The sequence below is a fragment of the Peromyscus eremicus genome, chromosome 2 (assembly GCF_949786415.1).
Source record: "Peromyscus eremicus chromosome 2, PerEre_H2_v1, whole genome shotgun sequence".
NCBI lineage: Eukaryota > Metazoa > Chordata > Mammalia > Rodentia > Cricetidae > Peromyscus > Peromyscus eremicus.
This window is the reverse complement of record NC_081417.1, coordinates 132,103,267-132,118,751: the sequence shown is the minus strand read 5'-3', so window position 1 is coordinate 132,118,751 and position 15,485 is coordinate 132,103,267. Positions and strand designations below refer to the sequence as shown.

Genomic DNA, 15,485 nt, shown 5'->3' with positions numbered 1-15,485 from the left:
GGACTGGGAGGGAGAGACACACACCAGTGTTCCTCCTAACTCAATGGAGTCTTAAACCTGTTTTTATGACACCGAGGTTATAACCCAGAGCGGGTGCAAACCAGGAGAGGATGCCCAATGTAAGAAAACCAGACCCCGAGAAAAGCATAAGCATCTTTGAATTATCTGAACGCGACGCTGCTAAAATCCCAACTGCCTCCACCTCCCAGCCCAGGCTGCAGGCCAAGATCAGGGCAGACGAATCGCTCTTCTAAGGGTGAAGTCCAGCTGCGCAGTCCAGCCGTGTGACCTTGCCAGGCCGACAGTCGTTTTTGGAAGAGGCTGGTGGAGCATCTCAGTCGCGCCTCTCTGGGGGTGCAGCGCCGCACCCACCCCGCCTGCGGCCCATGGGCTCCGGAAGGGTGGGGTAGGGGGGTGGGGGTCGTACCAGCCCCGCCCGGCCGCCGCAGGCTGCGCATCTCCGCAAGCTCCGGGCCGCGTCCTCCCCGGGCGCCGCGCCGCGCTGATTGGCTGGGCGGTGGCGGCGGCGGCGGCGCGAGGCGATCCGGCGCATTCTCCGGCCGGGGCTGCAGAGGCGCCTGGCGCACGGCGCGAGCGGAGCCGCGGTGCTCGCCCGGGACGCGCCAGGGGGTCGCGCGGGCGGGCGGGCGGGCTGCCGCCGCTTCGGTCGCCATGTGCGCGCAGGTCTGGCTGCTGACCGACCGGCTCATTCGCGAGGACTACCCGCAGGTGCAGATCCTGCGCGCGCTCCGCCAGCGCTGCTCGGAGCAGGACGTGCGCTTCCGGGCTGTGTTCTTGGACCAGATCGCCGTCACTGTCGTCGGCGGCCACTTAGGTGAGCGCAGCCCCGGAGGGGCGGGAGGGGCGGTGGGATCCCGTGAGCCAGTGGCTCTCCGCATTGAGCCCCTCTCAGTGGTAGCCCCTCTTTGCAGCACGCTGAGGCCAACAGTAGAGAAGATGCTAAATTCACTGAGGAGACGGGTTAGTGGGGCATTCACATTCACCTGAAGCTAAAGGCACCAGACATCAAATTGTAGATTCTCTGTGCACAGGTACCCTGCCAGGCGGGACTCAGAAATTTGAGGGATCAACCCAGAATTCACAAAATTGTTCTTAGGGTAGATGTTTGGGAAACTTTTCTACCGGTATGTGTGCACCACTGATGAATGCCTCAAACCGGCAGCCTAATTATGGGAGACAGCTGAGATAGATTGGGACTGTCTCTGGAGTTTAAGGGGCGAGAGGAGACATTTGATGATTTTCATTAACTCGTCCTCCTTCCTAAACATGTTAAATTCAGGTTCCAAAATAGTCAAGTACACACCCTTCAGACTTTAGTCATCCTTTTAATGCCGGGTCCAGGGGAATTGGGGGGCGGGGAGGAAGACATGGTTGTCATCCCTGATTCCTCTCAAAGCGTTCTGTTTTCAGATATTCTTATTATCCTCAGTGCAAACCTGTTTTGTATAAGCAATCCATGACTTTGGAAACTCATGTTCACTGGCTTACAGTCTGTGTTCTCAGTAAGCCTTGGAGGTATTCAGCTATTCAGGGGGTCCAGAGCTGAAGAGGGTTTGGCCCTCTTGGATACTTCTTGGAGTGCTATTCATATTTCATCTTTATCTAGTTGGGTAGGAGGTCCCTTCAGCAAGGGAAGGGATTCCAAATTTTGAACAGACTACTTACAAGTGAGGTTTTGAGTACGTGTTCCTAAGTGAAATAGCTCGGTTGAATATTGTTCATCCATAAGTGTATTTAAATCTTCCATGTGTAGGATCAGATTGCATATACTTGTTGTTGTTGTTGTTCTTGTTTTTTTGAGACAGGGTTTCTCTGAAAAAGCTTTGTGCCTTTTCTGGATCTCACTCTATAGACCAGGCTGGCCTCGAACTCACAGAGATACACCTGGCTCTGCCTCCCAAGGGCTGGGATTAAAGGCATGTGCCACCGCTGCCGAGCCTAGATTGCATATACTTTTGCAGAAGTATACGCAAGCATTAGACACCTCACATTTCAAAGAGATGTGGTTAAGTGTGAAGAGTACCATCTCTCAAACCTCAATTGCTAAAACCCTCCCAATTGGTTAATGAACTACATTCCTGAACAGAGAATGTGAAGGACTGTGTTCTTACAGCTTTTCCGTTGGCTTTGCTTTGTGCAGATCACTTTGATTTTGATTTGGGGTTTTGTTTTGTTTTTCACGTTTAATTTTACATGTATGGATATTTTGTCTCCATATATGTGTGTACCATATTCATGCAGTGTTTGCAATGGCCAGAAGAGAGCGTCATATCCTCTAGGACCTGATGCTACAGACCGTTGTGAGCCACCATGTGGGTTCTGGGAACCCAACCTGGGTCCTCTGGAAGAGCAGCCGGTGCTCTTAACCACTGAGCATCTCTCCAGCCCCCATCTCTTTGAATCTTGTGTCTCATATTGGAGCTGAGGTTCTTCAAGTTTGAAAAGTCCATGCTTTGGGTTCCATATTTAAGTGGAGTGATCAGTTATACTTTGGTGATCTAAATTAAGTTGCTCCAGAGATGAGTTGCTTGTTTATTTTACAGCTTGTAGAGATGTCATTTTTGAGATATGGTAATCAGATTTTCTCTCTCTTTTTTTTTTAATGTTTTTTCTGTGTAGCTTTGCGCCTTTCCTGGAACTCGCTTTGGAGACCAGGCTGGCCTCAAACTCACAGAGATCCGCCTGTCTCTGCCTCCTGAGTGCTGGGATTAGAGGCGTGCGCCACCACTGCCCAGCTCAGATTTTCTTATCATTTGTTGGACTTTACAGGCACATCAGCAATTCAGAAAATTCTCTCTCTCTGTAACTAAAACTCCATTTTAAAGAATCAATTGTAAGAAAAGTGAAAGTTAAATCATAGTGATTCAGAAAGCATTTAAACAATTAAGTGGAATTCATGTGTGAAAATATGTGCACTCACAAACCAGTTATTTCCTGATAGCTACAAGAAAATCTATACAGCTGCTTGCTTGATGGATGGAGAAATTGAAGACAGGTTTTTGTTGTTGCTTATTTTGGTTATTTATTTACTTATTTATATTTTGATACAGGGTCTCACTAGGTAGCCTTGGCTGCTATGTAGACCAGGCTGACCTCAACTCACAGGGATCCACTTGCCTCTGCCACGCAAGTGCTGAGATTAAAGTCATGTGCCTCCACACCCGGCTCTGTGATGGTTATTTTTTGCTTCAGTGATCTACCCTAACCAACCTAGATTTGGATGGGGGTGGGGGAGGGACTCTTAGGGAAAGAGCCACGACCTTCGGGTGCCTGAAGCAGTTCTGTGGAAAGCACCCCCTTTAGACTCTGCTAGCTTAACATTGTGAAAAGCACATCTGCTTTGCTTTGTTTCTTTGAGAACCTGCAGGTTATTCAGTGTTTATTTTCCTAAACACAAATGGCGAACAAGACCAAAATACATATAACAAATAATAAGAACAGTAATAACCTAGTCACAGTAGTAGGCACTTACACATAGACGTGTGGTTTGCGCTAGGTTCTTTTTACTTATTAACTCTCATAAACACAGTGAAGTCACTGTGCACACAGCACCAGCTGGAAATTACAGCCGTACTCAGTGGATCATCTGGCTTTTCATGTGTTCGTCGATGCTGGCTCCACTGTTGTCTCATGACTCTTGGGCCTCTACTAAATATCAGTCTGAGGTCCCATCTGGTTCCTCCCAGATGGTAGAATTTCATTCATCCCTCAAATCTAGCTCAATTCGCTGTGTCTCCTGGAGTTTTTCCCAAGCTCCCTGCCCTATCCCCATGGAGATGCTCTTCCACCTGCTACCAAACAACATCAAAGTAGCACTCATTGGATAGTACCGTGATTTATCTGTATACAAGGCTTGTATCCACCCCCCCCATATGTAGGATCCTTCAAATATGTGTTCCATAACTAGTACACAGTAGGCCTTCAGGTAATGTGTGTTGTCTGATTTGAAATATGAAGCTTGTACTATAAGTACACAAGGCTAGGGGATCATGATTGGGTGTGTGTGTGTGTGTGTGTGTGTGTGTGTGTGTGTGTGTGTTTATGATGAGCTCTTATCTGAAGACAGGTTTACTGATGATAGTTAGGCTTTCTGACCAACCTCAGGTCAGAATCATTAGCTGACTCGAATAAAGGATAGTTATAAACTCATCATCCAAGAAAGAGAGTGAGTTTGACCCGGGAAAGGGGGCCTGTGAGCATTTGTCTCCTAGGAGCAGCATGATTCAGCATTCCTTCCGCTTTCGGAGCTCAAGCTTTGGTGGCCATATCTGTTTATTTATTGATGTTTATGCAGCCCTAGGGGTTGGAGCAATGGTCTTGTGCATGCTTGGCAAACGATCTCCCCCTGGACATCTCCAGTGGTGTAGAGCACTTTCTGGGTCAGATTCTCTTTTATCTGTGCTACTAAAAATTGAACTCAGGGCTTTATTCGTGTGCTAGACGAACACCCTGCCACCGAGCTACATGGCTCGCCTTTTATTTTTTCTTTTAAGACAACAGAGTCTTGCTTTGTTTCCAACTTAGACTGGCCTTGAATTCAAGCTCTTTCTTACCTGGACTATATGAGACCCTGTCTCAAAAAAAAAAGTGAGTGTGGGGGTGCTGATCATGGTGATCTATGCCTTTAATCCTAGTGCTTGGGAAGCAGAGAGGCAGGTGAGTCAATGTGAGTTTGAGGCCAGCCTGATCTATATAATGAGTTCCAGGCCAGCCAGGGCTACAAACTGAGATTCTTTTTCCAAAAGAAATAACTCAAGACTTCACTATCAGCAAGCGATAATTCAGTTATGTTCGTTTGAGGAGTGAATAGAAATGGTGAGCCTTTATTCCTGCACCTCTGTTATTAAATTTTAATATATGTTTTATTCTTCACAACAATCCGATTTCTCCATTTTACCCATTTCGTTCAGCAGGTGTTTACTGAGCAGTGTGCCAGGCAGTGTGCTGGAGATATAGAATGGCAAATAAGAGCAGACATGGCCTTCACCCTCACTAATTCATGTTTTTTTTTTTATTCTGTCACTGACTGAATATTTTTATTCTGCTGACTGTGTATAAGGTATGATTCTAGGTGCCTGAATCACAGTGCTGGAAGTCACTGCCTCTCCGGGATATTACATTCTGTATTGAGGTAGAATATAAACAAGGTAAGTAAACTACACAGAGTATTTCTGCAAAGGCTGAGGAGGGAAAAAGCAGAAGGTGGAGAGTGGCTGTAATATTAGGGTGACTGGGTGGTCCTCACCCACAGGTGTATTCTAGTCGAGAGCTGAAGGAGGTCAGGAAATATACTATTTGTTTGTTTGTTTGTTTGTTTTTAAAAAAGCTTATTTGATGAGGGGCTGGAGCTGCATGGCTCTGTGGGTATACGGATAAGCATTGAGAGTCCAAGTAGGAATTACATTGCTTTAGGAGCGTGGTAGGAGTAGGTTCTCTGTCTAGGGTCTGTGTCCTCTCCAATCATGGGTAGCTGGCTAAGTTTACAGTACCAGACACGAATTCCCTTCTTTTGAGTAGGCCTTACATCCAATTAGACAGCTGTTGGTTACCCCCAAGATAAAAGCGGTGCTGTTATACCCTTGGGGCTCTCTAGCCGGGCTGGTCATTGTTGTGGATCGTAGGCTTTACAGCTGGAGAGGACTATTGATTGCATTTCTCCCTTGGCAGCGTGTACAGCGCCTTCTGATGTTGTGAGAGCTAGTCCTTAGGGAAGAGGCTTGCAAGTCAGTTCCAGCTCACTTCCTCCAAGTCCTGTGTCTGAAGTGTAAGGAATCTTCAGCAATCAGGCCTTAACTTTCAACTTCTAGGAGGCAACCGAGGGCAATGGTAATAACCTGTACTGTTTTCTGAGTCTCTTGGAGTCCCCACACCAACAATTTGAAGGGAGGTTTCCCGTGTCTGGCACCGGAGTTTTTGCTAATAGTCTATGGCTCTTGGGGGGTGGGGATAGTATCACCCATGTGGCATAACTCCATCTGAACTATATATATATTATATGTGTTTTTAAGTGATCTTATAAAACACTGGTTCCCTATGACTTTTCCAAACATCTTTAATGTTATTTAGCTCTCTGTCCTTCCTTTCCCTCTGTATTATCCTCCCTGCTTCCTCCCACCCCAGGAAGTGCACTATTTAGCTGTAGAGAGGAGTAGAATCATCCAGGCAGGAAGGAGCATTGAGGAGACCAGTGTGGAGGGCAGACATGAGAAGAGGCAGAAAGTTGGGATAGAGATGGGGATGAGCAGCCACACGGGGCCTTGTGGGTCAGTGATGGACGTGGGGTTCACTCCAGATGATGTTCTGGCAGAGGTGACAGCGAAAGGCTAGGGGCCAATGCATGGCAGTCCCCACTGAGATCCACTGTGAGGTTTTGAGCTGAGCAGGGAGCATAGCGAGAAAACAGTCTTGAAGACTTTCTTGCAAAGAGAAATTAAGGGGCGCCTACAGATGAGAGGCTTTACCTATAAAGGAATAAATTGTGGCTTGTTTATATGCTGGTGGTCGTGATCCAATGGAGAGGGAGAAACTGTGTCTCTGCATCCACCAGTGGGTAACCATAGGTAGAAAAAACAAGGGGCCAAGGATGGGCTCTGGGAACATTGCTCCTGGCCACTCAGGAGCCACATTGAGAACAGACTGGTAGTGGTGAGGGCCGAAACAGAATCACCTGGTGGCTGTGGCTGCATTTTGGAGGAGAAGTGACTGTTGGATTGGAATGATTTCTGGGAAGGAGATGGGAGATGATGGGTTTCGGATGGATTTGGAAGGGAGAGTTGGGATTTGTCTACTGGATCAGATATTAGAGTGTGTGGAAAACCAGCCAAGGAAGACTGCCCGAGCAGCTGAAAAATAAATGTGCCATTTACTCCCACAGAAAGGATGAGTGAAGAGTGGGTTTGGGAAGGTCTACGTGTCTGAGATGTCGGGGGTGAGGGGTGGACGGGGTGGATGGGGACTGTCAAACAAGCGGTTTCTGCTAGAGACTGGAATGCAGAAGAAAGGCCTCGCTTGGAGATACCAAAGTCGGTGCATGTGTCTACACCCATCATTGGCTGAGGTAGATGAAAGAAGGCTTGGGGAGAAAGCTCTGGGACACTCCATAGAGGTGGGGGGAGTGAGAGGAGGAAACGCAGGAGAGGATGGCTTCCTGGGTGGTTCAAAATGAAAGCTGTGCTAAAATGAAAGCTGTGCTCAGACCGCATCAAACACTGCTGTAGATCGGGTTAAGAAAGAAAAAGGAAGGGAAATTGATTTAACACGGACTCTGCGTGAACCACTGTAAGGCACCTTCAGTGTGTGATGGACAACAGTGAAGTGTAAGGATTTTCTTATAAAGGGTGAGGGAAAGTAGCATGAAGTTCAAGAGGAAATGGGATGGGAGGCTTCTCTCTTTAAAAGTTTATTATTATTATTTTTAAGTGTGTGTGTGTGTGTGTGTGTGTGTGCACACGCGCGTGCACATGCGAGCGCAGGTGCGTTGGATCCCATGGAACTGTAGTTACAGGTGAGCCACCCATCAGGAGTGGCCTCACACACTGATCCATCTCTCTAACCCCCAAGGGGCTTTTCTTGAAGAAATAATGACAGTTATGTGCTGTGTCAGTGGCTCAATAGAGAGGAAGAACCCAAAATTCGAGGAAGGCTCTGGTGCAAAGACGGGACCAGTCTGCCTCCATTGCAACCTTCCTGAAAAGTCTTCCTAAGCCCTTCCTTTAGCTTGGAACGTGGCACTGATGATGCTCTGTCCTTGCTGCTGGCTCTGTTCAGGGTGGACAGCATACACCATTAGCTTCACATCTTCCTCCTAAGACCAGACACATGGGAGTCCTGTCTGAAACAGTCCTCCATTCTCCCCTGCCCCCAGGCAGAGAGAACCATTCCCACACTCCCCTCTCCTCCGACACCATGCATGCCCTCACAGGGCACCCAGCGCATTAATAACAACTGTGTGTTAGCTTTCTTCTTACATCCCAAGGACATTGTCTCACTGCCCCCATTCTCCGGCCTTAGGATAGTGTCCCGCCTTCAGCTGTCTGGAGCCCTCCCTTGTCTCTTGCCCTTTAACCATTTGACTGCCGGGTTCCACTTCTGTCACCAGTATCTGTGTCTATCTGATGGCCTGCTGTGCTCCCCGGAGCCCGTTCTGCCAACACACCCAGGGAATGAAAGCTATGCCCTAAATTGGCAGCTCCCTCCCTCTCTGGTGGGTGTATTTGCACTCAGTGTTGGAGGATTCCCCTCCGGCGGGTGCTAACTCACTGGTCACAGTCTTAGCTTCCCACACTCCCTTCCCAGACTCCACCTCTCTCAGCATATCTTAAAATTACTGCCTGTTTGACTACATGAACTTAAATTGTGGTCTCAAGGTGTCCTGGGCAAACTCAAACTGAAATTGGTCCAACGACACTGCCCAATAAATTTCTGCTGAATGAGTACAAAATAACCCATGCACTGAGTCAGACTTCTGCTTCCTCCAGGAGGGGGCTGTAAGCTCCAGGAGGGCAGAGGCTGCCTGCCTCACCTTTGTGTCCTGCTTAAGCGGTGTGTCTGCCTCAAAGCGACAGTTCAATAAAAAGCTGCATTGAATTAAGTGACCTCAGAAAAGCAGTTAGTGGGAACGGAAAAGCAGCCACTAAGTCGCTGTGGGTTTTAGTGGGGTAGAGGTGAGATTTCTTTGAGCGTCTTCCCCCATAGGACCTCAGAAGGGTAAGCACAGGGGTGACCGGATCTACCCCAGAACCAAAATGACTTCCTCACAGGAGGTGGTAGGGTAGAGAAACGGAGCAGATCTGCAGTGACACTAGCCTGTTGTGCTCTGGTGACACGGCTTCTTCCCACCACAGCAAACATCCAGAGGGTGACAGGAATGACCACGGAGGTGACTGACTCTTTACCGGCACCTTCCAGAGCTTCAGTGCCAGTGCCGGCCACAGTTGCAGGATCCTGCTAAAACACCATAGTCCTAAAAGGTGCCCTAAGTGAGGGCCTCCTTGGTTCTCACCCTTCAGTGTCCTGCTGGTTCTGCTGCTTGCTTTGTGCATGAAAGGTTGGCTTTCCTGGTGTACTGGAATCCAGGTTAGTGTTGAAGTGTTCTTTTGTGAAGCTGGGGGTGTCTGTGTGTGAGCACACAGTCGGGTGACTGGCGTGGGCAGTTTGGGAGAGCTGTAACCCCCAATGCATCCACTTTGTGGAAATGCCAGGCCTTTGCAGTCAGATCCCCTCCATCCATATTATAGGATGCCTCTAAATGAGATGATAAATGTGGACGTTCTTAGGAGAGTACCCAGCGCAGAGCAGATGAATGAATGCTCAGTGAAAAACCACCAGCCAGAGTCGGATCTGATGGACAGCACCTTTGATGGCCAGGTTTCCCTTCCTCTGTGTGGGTGATGGAGAGTGGTTCTTTGAGTTTTAAAGCTCTACCTTGGAATCATGATTTGTTTATTGCACAGTAATGCCATCTATCCATTGTAGAGTACATTTATGTGCTACTGCACACACAAATGCACAAGTTTACTTTTGTTGAATTTAATCCATCCTAATACAGGTTATGGAAGCAGATTTGTTTCTTTGGAGAAGTTATTCTACTTTTCTGTCCTGGGTTATTGTTCTTGAGTCTTGTTTGTTTGTTTTATTGTTGTTTTAAGACAAGGGCTTACCATGTAGCCCAGGCTGGCCCCAAAGCTATGCTCCTCCTGCTTCAGCCTCTGCAGTACTGGGATTTTGAGTACACTAGTTAGTTGTTTTGTTGTTTTGTTTTGTTTTTATCAATTTGATACAAGCTAGAGTTATCCGGGAAGAGGGAACCTCACTTGAGTAAAGGTCTCTATCACATTGCCTATAGGCAAGTCTGTGGAGTGTTATCTTGATTGATGAATGATGTGGGGAGGGGCTAGCCTGCAGCAGGTGGTTCCACCCCTGTGAAGGTATTCCTGGTGATCCTGGGAAGTATAGAAAGCAGGCTGAGCAACCCATGGAGAACAAGCCAGTAAGCAGCAGCCCTCCCTGGTCTCTGCATCAGTTCCCGCCTTGAGTTCTTATCCTGACTTCCCCCAGTGATGGACTGTTACCTGGAAGTACAAGATGAAATAAACCCTTTCTTCCCCAAGTTGCTTTTGGTAGTGATGTTTATCACAGCCACAAAAAAAAAACCCAAGCTAATACAACAGGTGTAGACCAGATTCATAACATTTCTACTTTGTTCTAAGGAATTAGAATCTTTCCAAATGCAAACAGAATTCAAGAGGAAGTTGGGATATGGTTACCTGTGAAAGTAGAAGGCGGAGAAATTAGTGTTTCGATTTCACAAAGTTGATGTACCCCGGACGGTCACTGCACCAGCCAGTTTGACTTCTAGTCTTTCCCCTCTGTCTTTCTGACTTCTTGAAGGGCAGAGTGTTTTTTTCTTGGTTTGTTTGATTTTTTTTTAAGTGGTTTGAGGCTAAACACAGTAAGTCTCAAGCCCAGCCAGGTGGGGGATGGGGAGTGGAGGAGGCCAGAAGCTGCTCACATCCTCCCCCATCTCCCTGGGTTAAGGTGCTACTCAGTCAAGTTAAGTCCCTGGCTATCTGAAAGCGGGGGCAGCTTTCCTTCCATTCACCACAGCCAACTGGAGCCCGGTCATCCAGTCCACACAGGTTCTCCATTCCCTTGCCTTGAGGCCTGGAGATCACAATGAGGATTTTAAGGACCATGGGAAAGGTGACAAGTTCAATAAGCTATATCCCTACAGGTGCCTCCCTGAGAGTCGATGCTAATGGTGGCAATTCCTGTGTGGTTAAAGGTCTCAGACTTTGCAGGCAGGTTTGCCAAGGAGCCAGCAATTTGCCAAATGCAAATTGTTCTTGGCCACATATGGCTGCTGCTCCTACTGCAGCCAGAGTGAGAAGCAGTTTTCTCTACCTGAGGTCACGTTGCAGCAATGCAGTGATGGCCACGGTGAAGAGACTGAACAAGGGCATATGGAATGGCCCAGAGCAGGAGCGTCAGAGATGTCCGAAGTCAAAGATGTATGGTTATCCCCTAGTATTTGCAGGTGATTGTTCTAGACCCTTCTATCCCTTACCAAAATCCAAGGATGCTCCAGGCCCCTACATAACATGTGCATGTCACCTGTACAGATTCTTTTGTACTTTAGTGCACCTCCAGATCACTTAAAACACTCAATGTAGTATAAATACAATGTAAGTAATTGTGGGTTCTTTGTGAGTCTTTCTTTCTTTTTTTTTTTTTTTTTTTTTTTTTTGGTTTTTCGAGACAGGGTTTCTCTGTGTAGCTTTGCGCCTTTCCTGGAACTCACTTGGTAGCCCAAGCTGGCCTCGAACTCACAGAGATCCACCTGGCTCTGCCTCCCGAGTGCTGGGATTAAAGGCGTGCGCCACCACCGCCCGGCTCTTTGTGAGTCTTTCTAAGGTGGGTGGGATTTGAACCCAGGGCCTTGTGTATAATTGGTGAGTTATCTACCACTGAACTATACCCCCAACCCTGGAAATAGTTGCTATACTATATTCATATTGTTTAAGGAATAATGTCAAGAAAAAAGTCTTAACATTTTCAGTATAGATACAAATTAAGTTTTTCCAGTACTTTCTATTTGCAGTTGGCTGGATCCATTGATATGAAACCTGTGGATACATGGAGCTGGTGTAACCCCAAACCCAACAGGTCCCTCTGCCCAGGGCTAGACAGCAGCATAGTCAGACATCAGACCTGCCTTCATGCCTGGCGGAGCCGTTTGGGTCCCACTTTAACCCATTGTATTCTTCGTTTATTAAAGGCGTCAGTGGGAATGAGCCAGGCCCAAAGATTTGCCTTTGGAGAAGAGAGATGAAGTCCTGGTAAGACTTCCTAGGTGTCTGTACTGCTGCTTATAGAGGCTGAGCTCTCTCTGTGCAATGTGGTCGGTATTTGCAGAAATGGACTGGATTCTTTTCTTACTGTGTGGAAGCGTGTTTGTCCGTGGGCTCAAGCTGGGATTTAAAGCTGGATGTTTCTCTTGCTTCTGGCTTCTCTAGGTCGCTTTTCTGTTGCCAAGCTGTTTTCTCATTGAGTGGAAAAAAAAAAAAAAGTTGTCCTACCTTGCTTATTGGAATGTCTGTGCCATTACAATGCCAGTGCCTTGTGTGTGTAGCATTTTGTTGGTTTTCAAAGCGTTTTTGGCCTCTCTGTCTCTCTGCATAACGATGTGCTGGGCATTCCGTACTTGTTCACCATTTTGATCAATGTGGATACCTTTCTTTTTCTTCCAGTTTTGCCTTGTCTCCACTCTCCGATTACTTGTCTCGAGGGCTGAAGGGAGAGGGAATTTTTCACAAGGCAGGCAAGGCGGCTTTAAACAATCCCGTTTCGGGTGGCCTAATGAAGCTAACCCAGGTGCTTTTTATAGACTAGCCCCGAGACAGTTCCGTCTGCTGGGCTCACCACATCAGCAAGAGTGCTGAGAAAAATGTGGCTTAAGAACTGTCCCTCTACATCCACACCTTAAAATAATCAGTGAAACATCGCCTGGAATGGCCGACTTGTAAGTTAGAGCCGCACAGTCCTTTTTGTGAATGGCTTGCTTTTTGTTTGCTTGGTTTTTGTTATAGAGATTTTTCTTTTTTTCTCAGCTCACAACTTCAATATTGATATACTCACTGTTGTCATTGCCATGTAGCCCAAGCAGTCTTTGAACTCTTTATCCTCCTGCCTCAACATCCCGAGGGCTGAGACTGTGGCTATGTGCCACCAGGTCCAGTTTAGGAAATAGTACTGTCCCCTGGTGGGTGGCACTGCACCGTCTAAGGAGAACCATGAACTCAGGTCCTCAGATAAGGTAGCAAGCACTCTGCCATTGAGCAACACCCCACACCTCAATCCCTGATGGAGAAATGATGACTTCATTTGTACATTTTGGTTTGGGTGCAATATGTATAAAAGGAGTGCTAAGTTAAAGCCACCTGTAAAGTGGGTCTGTAGATTGCACTTCAAAGGATTTCTTTAGAGCATTTGGAAAATTCCTTTGAGGTTGGTTAGGAGGGAGACGGACCCAGGAAGTCCTGAAACTCAATTCTCGTGGCCTCACACATTCCATGTTCTGCCTCTATCACTGCATCCCAGGGGCTGGGTGCACCATGGATGCTGGGTGTCCCGCCTCCCTCACTCCATCCCAGAGGCTGGGTACATCATAGATGCTGGGTGTCCTGCCTCCATCACTGCATCCCAGGGGCTGGGTGCACCATGGATGCTGGGTATCCCGCTTCCATCACTGCATCCCAGGGGCTGGGTACATCATACATGCTGGGTGTCCCGCCTCCATCACTGCATCCCAGGGGCTGGGTGCACCATGAATGCTGGGTGTCCCACCTCCATCACTACATCCCAGGGGCTAAGTGCACCATGGATGCTAGGTGTCCCACCTCCATCACTGCATCCCAGGGGCTGGGTGCACCATGGATGCTGGGTGTCCCACCTCCATCACTGCATCCCAGGGGCTGGGTGCACCATGGATGCTGGGTGTCCTGCCTCCCTCACTCCATCCCAGAGGCTGGGTACATCATAGATGCTGGGTGTCCTGCCTCCATCACTGCATCCCAGGGGCTGGGTGCACCATGGATGCTGGGTATCCCGCCTCCATCACTGCATCCCAGGGGCTGGGTACATCATAGATGCTGGGTGTCCCGCCTCCATCACTGCATCCCAGGGGCTGGGTGCATCATACATGCTGGGTGTCCCGCCTCCATCACTGCATCCCAGGGGCTGGGTGCACCATGGATGCTAGGTGTCCCACCTCCATCACTACATCCCAGGGGCTAAGTGCACCATGGATGCTGGTTGTCCCGCCTCCATCACTGCATCCCAGGGGCTGGGTGCACCATACATGCTAGGTGTCCCGCCTCCCTCACTCCATCCCAGGGGTTGGGTGCCTGGAGTCAGACAAACCCTAGCGTGTCAGAGCTGAGAGACACCAAGCAGTGTGTATGATTGCCTCTACTGCTTGCGTTCCCCCTGTGCTCTCTTTGAGTGCCCACTCCATTCTAAAGGAGTGGAAGAGTATCTGAACTTGGTGAAGCCTGAATCTGTCTTCCTGCCACTTCTGTTCAATTCAACAAATATCAAGTGCCTACCAAGCACTAGGCACTGTTCCAGGGACTGGAGTCAGCACAAAACACATCGACAAAAATCATTTCATGGCTAGCTCTACCCCTTGGTGTCATGCAAGGCAAGCCAGAGAATTCTCCTGTGCAGAAGTCCTTCAGGAACCTGTAGGTGCTCAGGGTCCTCTTGCGTCTTCCCATCAAGTTGAGTCCTTGATTAGTCCAGTAAGGTAGACAGCCTCAGATCTTCTCACTCCTGTGTGTTACAGTTTCTTTCAATAGTGTCATTTAATGAATATTGAGTTCAATACTTGTTAAGTATTGAATTGATTTTTTTCATAGGCATTTTAAATTTTGGTTTTGTGATAAATACACTATACACTTGAAAAGACATTTTGGAAAATTCAGATAAAGAGAAAATACAAAGAAGAGCTGGTCATAGGAGCTCATGTCTATGATGTCACTTGGGGTATTGAGGCAGGAGTGTTGCCGTGAGGCCAAGCCGCATGGGCTATATAGTGGGTGCCAGGCTAGCCAGGGCTACTTAGCAAGACCCTATCTAAAGAAAAAAAGAAATTACTTATAGCCCTATTCTCACGGTTAAAATGTGTATTTCTTTTCTCCTTTTCCAACCCACATCTATTTACATAGTTGAGAATATAATGAATTAGTTATTTTAAATCCTGAGGTGGTGGAGGAGGCAGTGTTGAGATTTTTTTTTCCCTCTATTAAATGAGTTCAGACTGCCGGGCGGTGGTGGCGCACACCTTTAATCCCAGCACTTGGGAGGCAGAGCCAGGTGGATCTCTGTGAGTTTGAGGCCAGCCTGGTCTACAAAGTGAGTTCCAGGAAAGGCACAAAGCTACACAGAGAAACCCTGTCTCGAAACCCCCCCCCCCAAAAAAAAAAAAGAGTTCAGACTGAGCTGGGGGTTGAATCTTGCACATGTTAGGCAGGCACTTTACATAGCACGTCTAGAGTTCTGTTTCCCCATCTAACACTGACATTGGCGTATATGAAATGTAACTGTATGTTGATAAGGATTATTTATCTGGGTGTAGTATAGCATAGGCCTGGAATCTCAGCCCCTGAGGTAGAAGGATCTTGAGTTTGAGCTAGTCTGGGCTACATCATAAGATCCTATTTAAATATATATATGGAAGTGGTTACATAATGTTTCAGCCAGTAGATTTTTCCTAAGGTTCAGTCACCAAAGAGTGTAGGGATTCCAAAAATGGGCGGCACTGATGCCTCTGCCTGAAGCCGTCAGCCTCCCAAGCCTCTGGCCCAGAGCAGTCCTAGCCCCGTGGGAAGCAGGCTCTGACCACAGCTGTGCAGTGGACTGACTTTTCTAACACTCTTGGTGCGTTGCATTCTCTTTCTCTGTTC

The 15,485-nt window shown here is 47.8% G+C and overlaps 1 protein-coding gene across 1 annotated transcript in view; it reads left to right on the top strand.

Moving 5' to 3' along the window:
• Positions 1–672: 672 nt before the first annotated feature.
• The window catches only part of Rimkla (ribosomal modification protein rimK like family member A), a 28,927-nt gene continuing 14,114 nt past the window's right edge, over positions 673–15,485 (top strand). The window contains exon 1 of the mRNA XM_059256089.1: positions 673–835. Within this exon, the coding sequence (XP_059112072.1) occupies positions 673–835 (163 nt within the window). The remainder of the gene's footprint in view (positions 836–15,485) is intronic.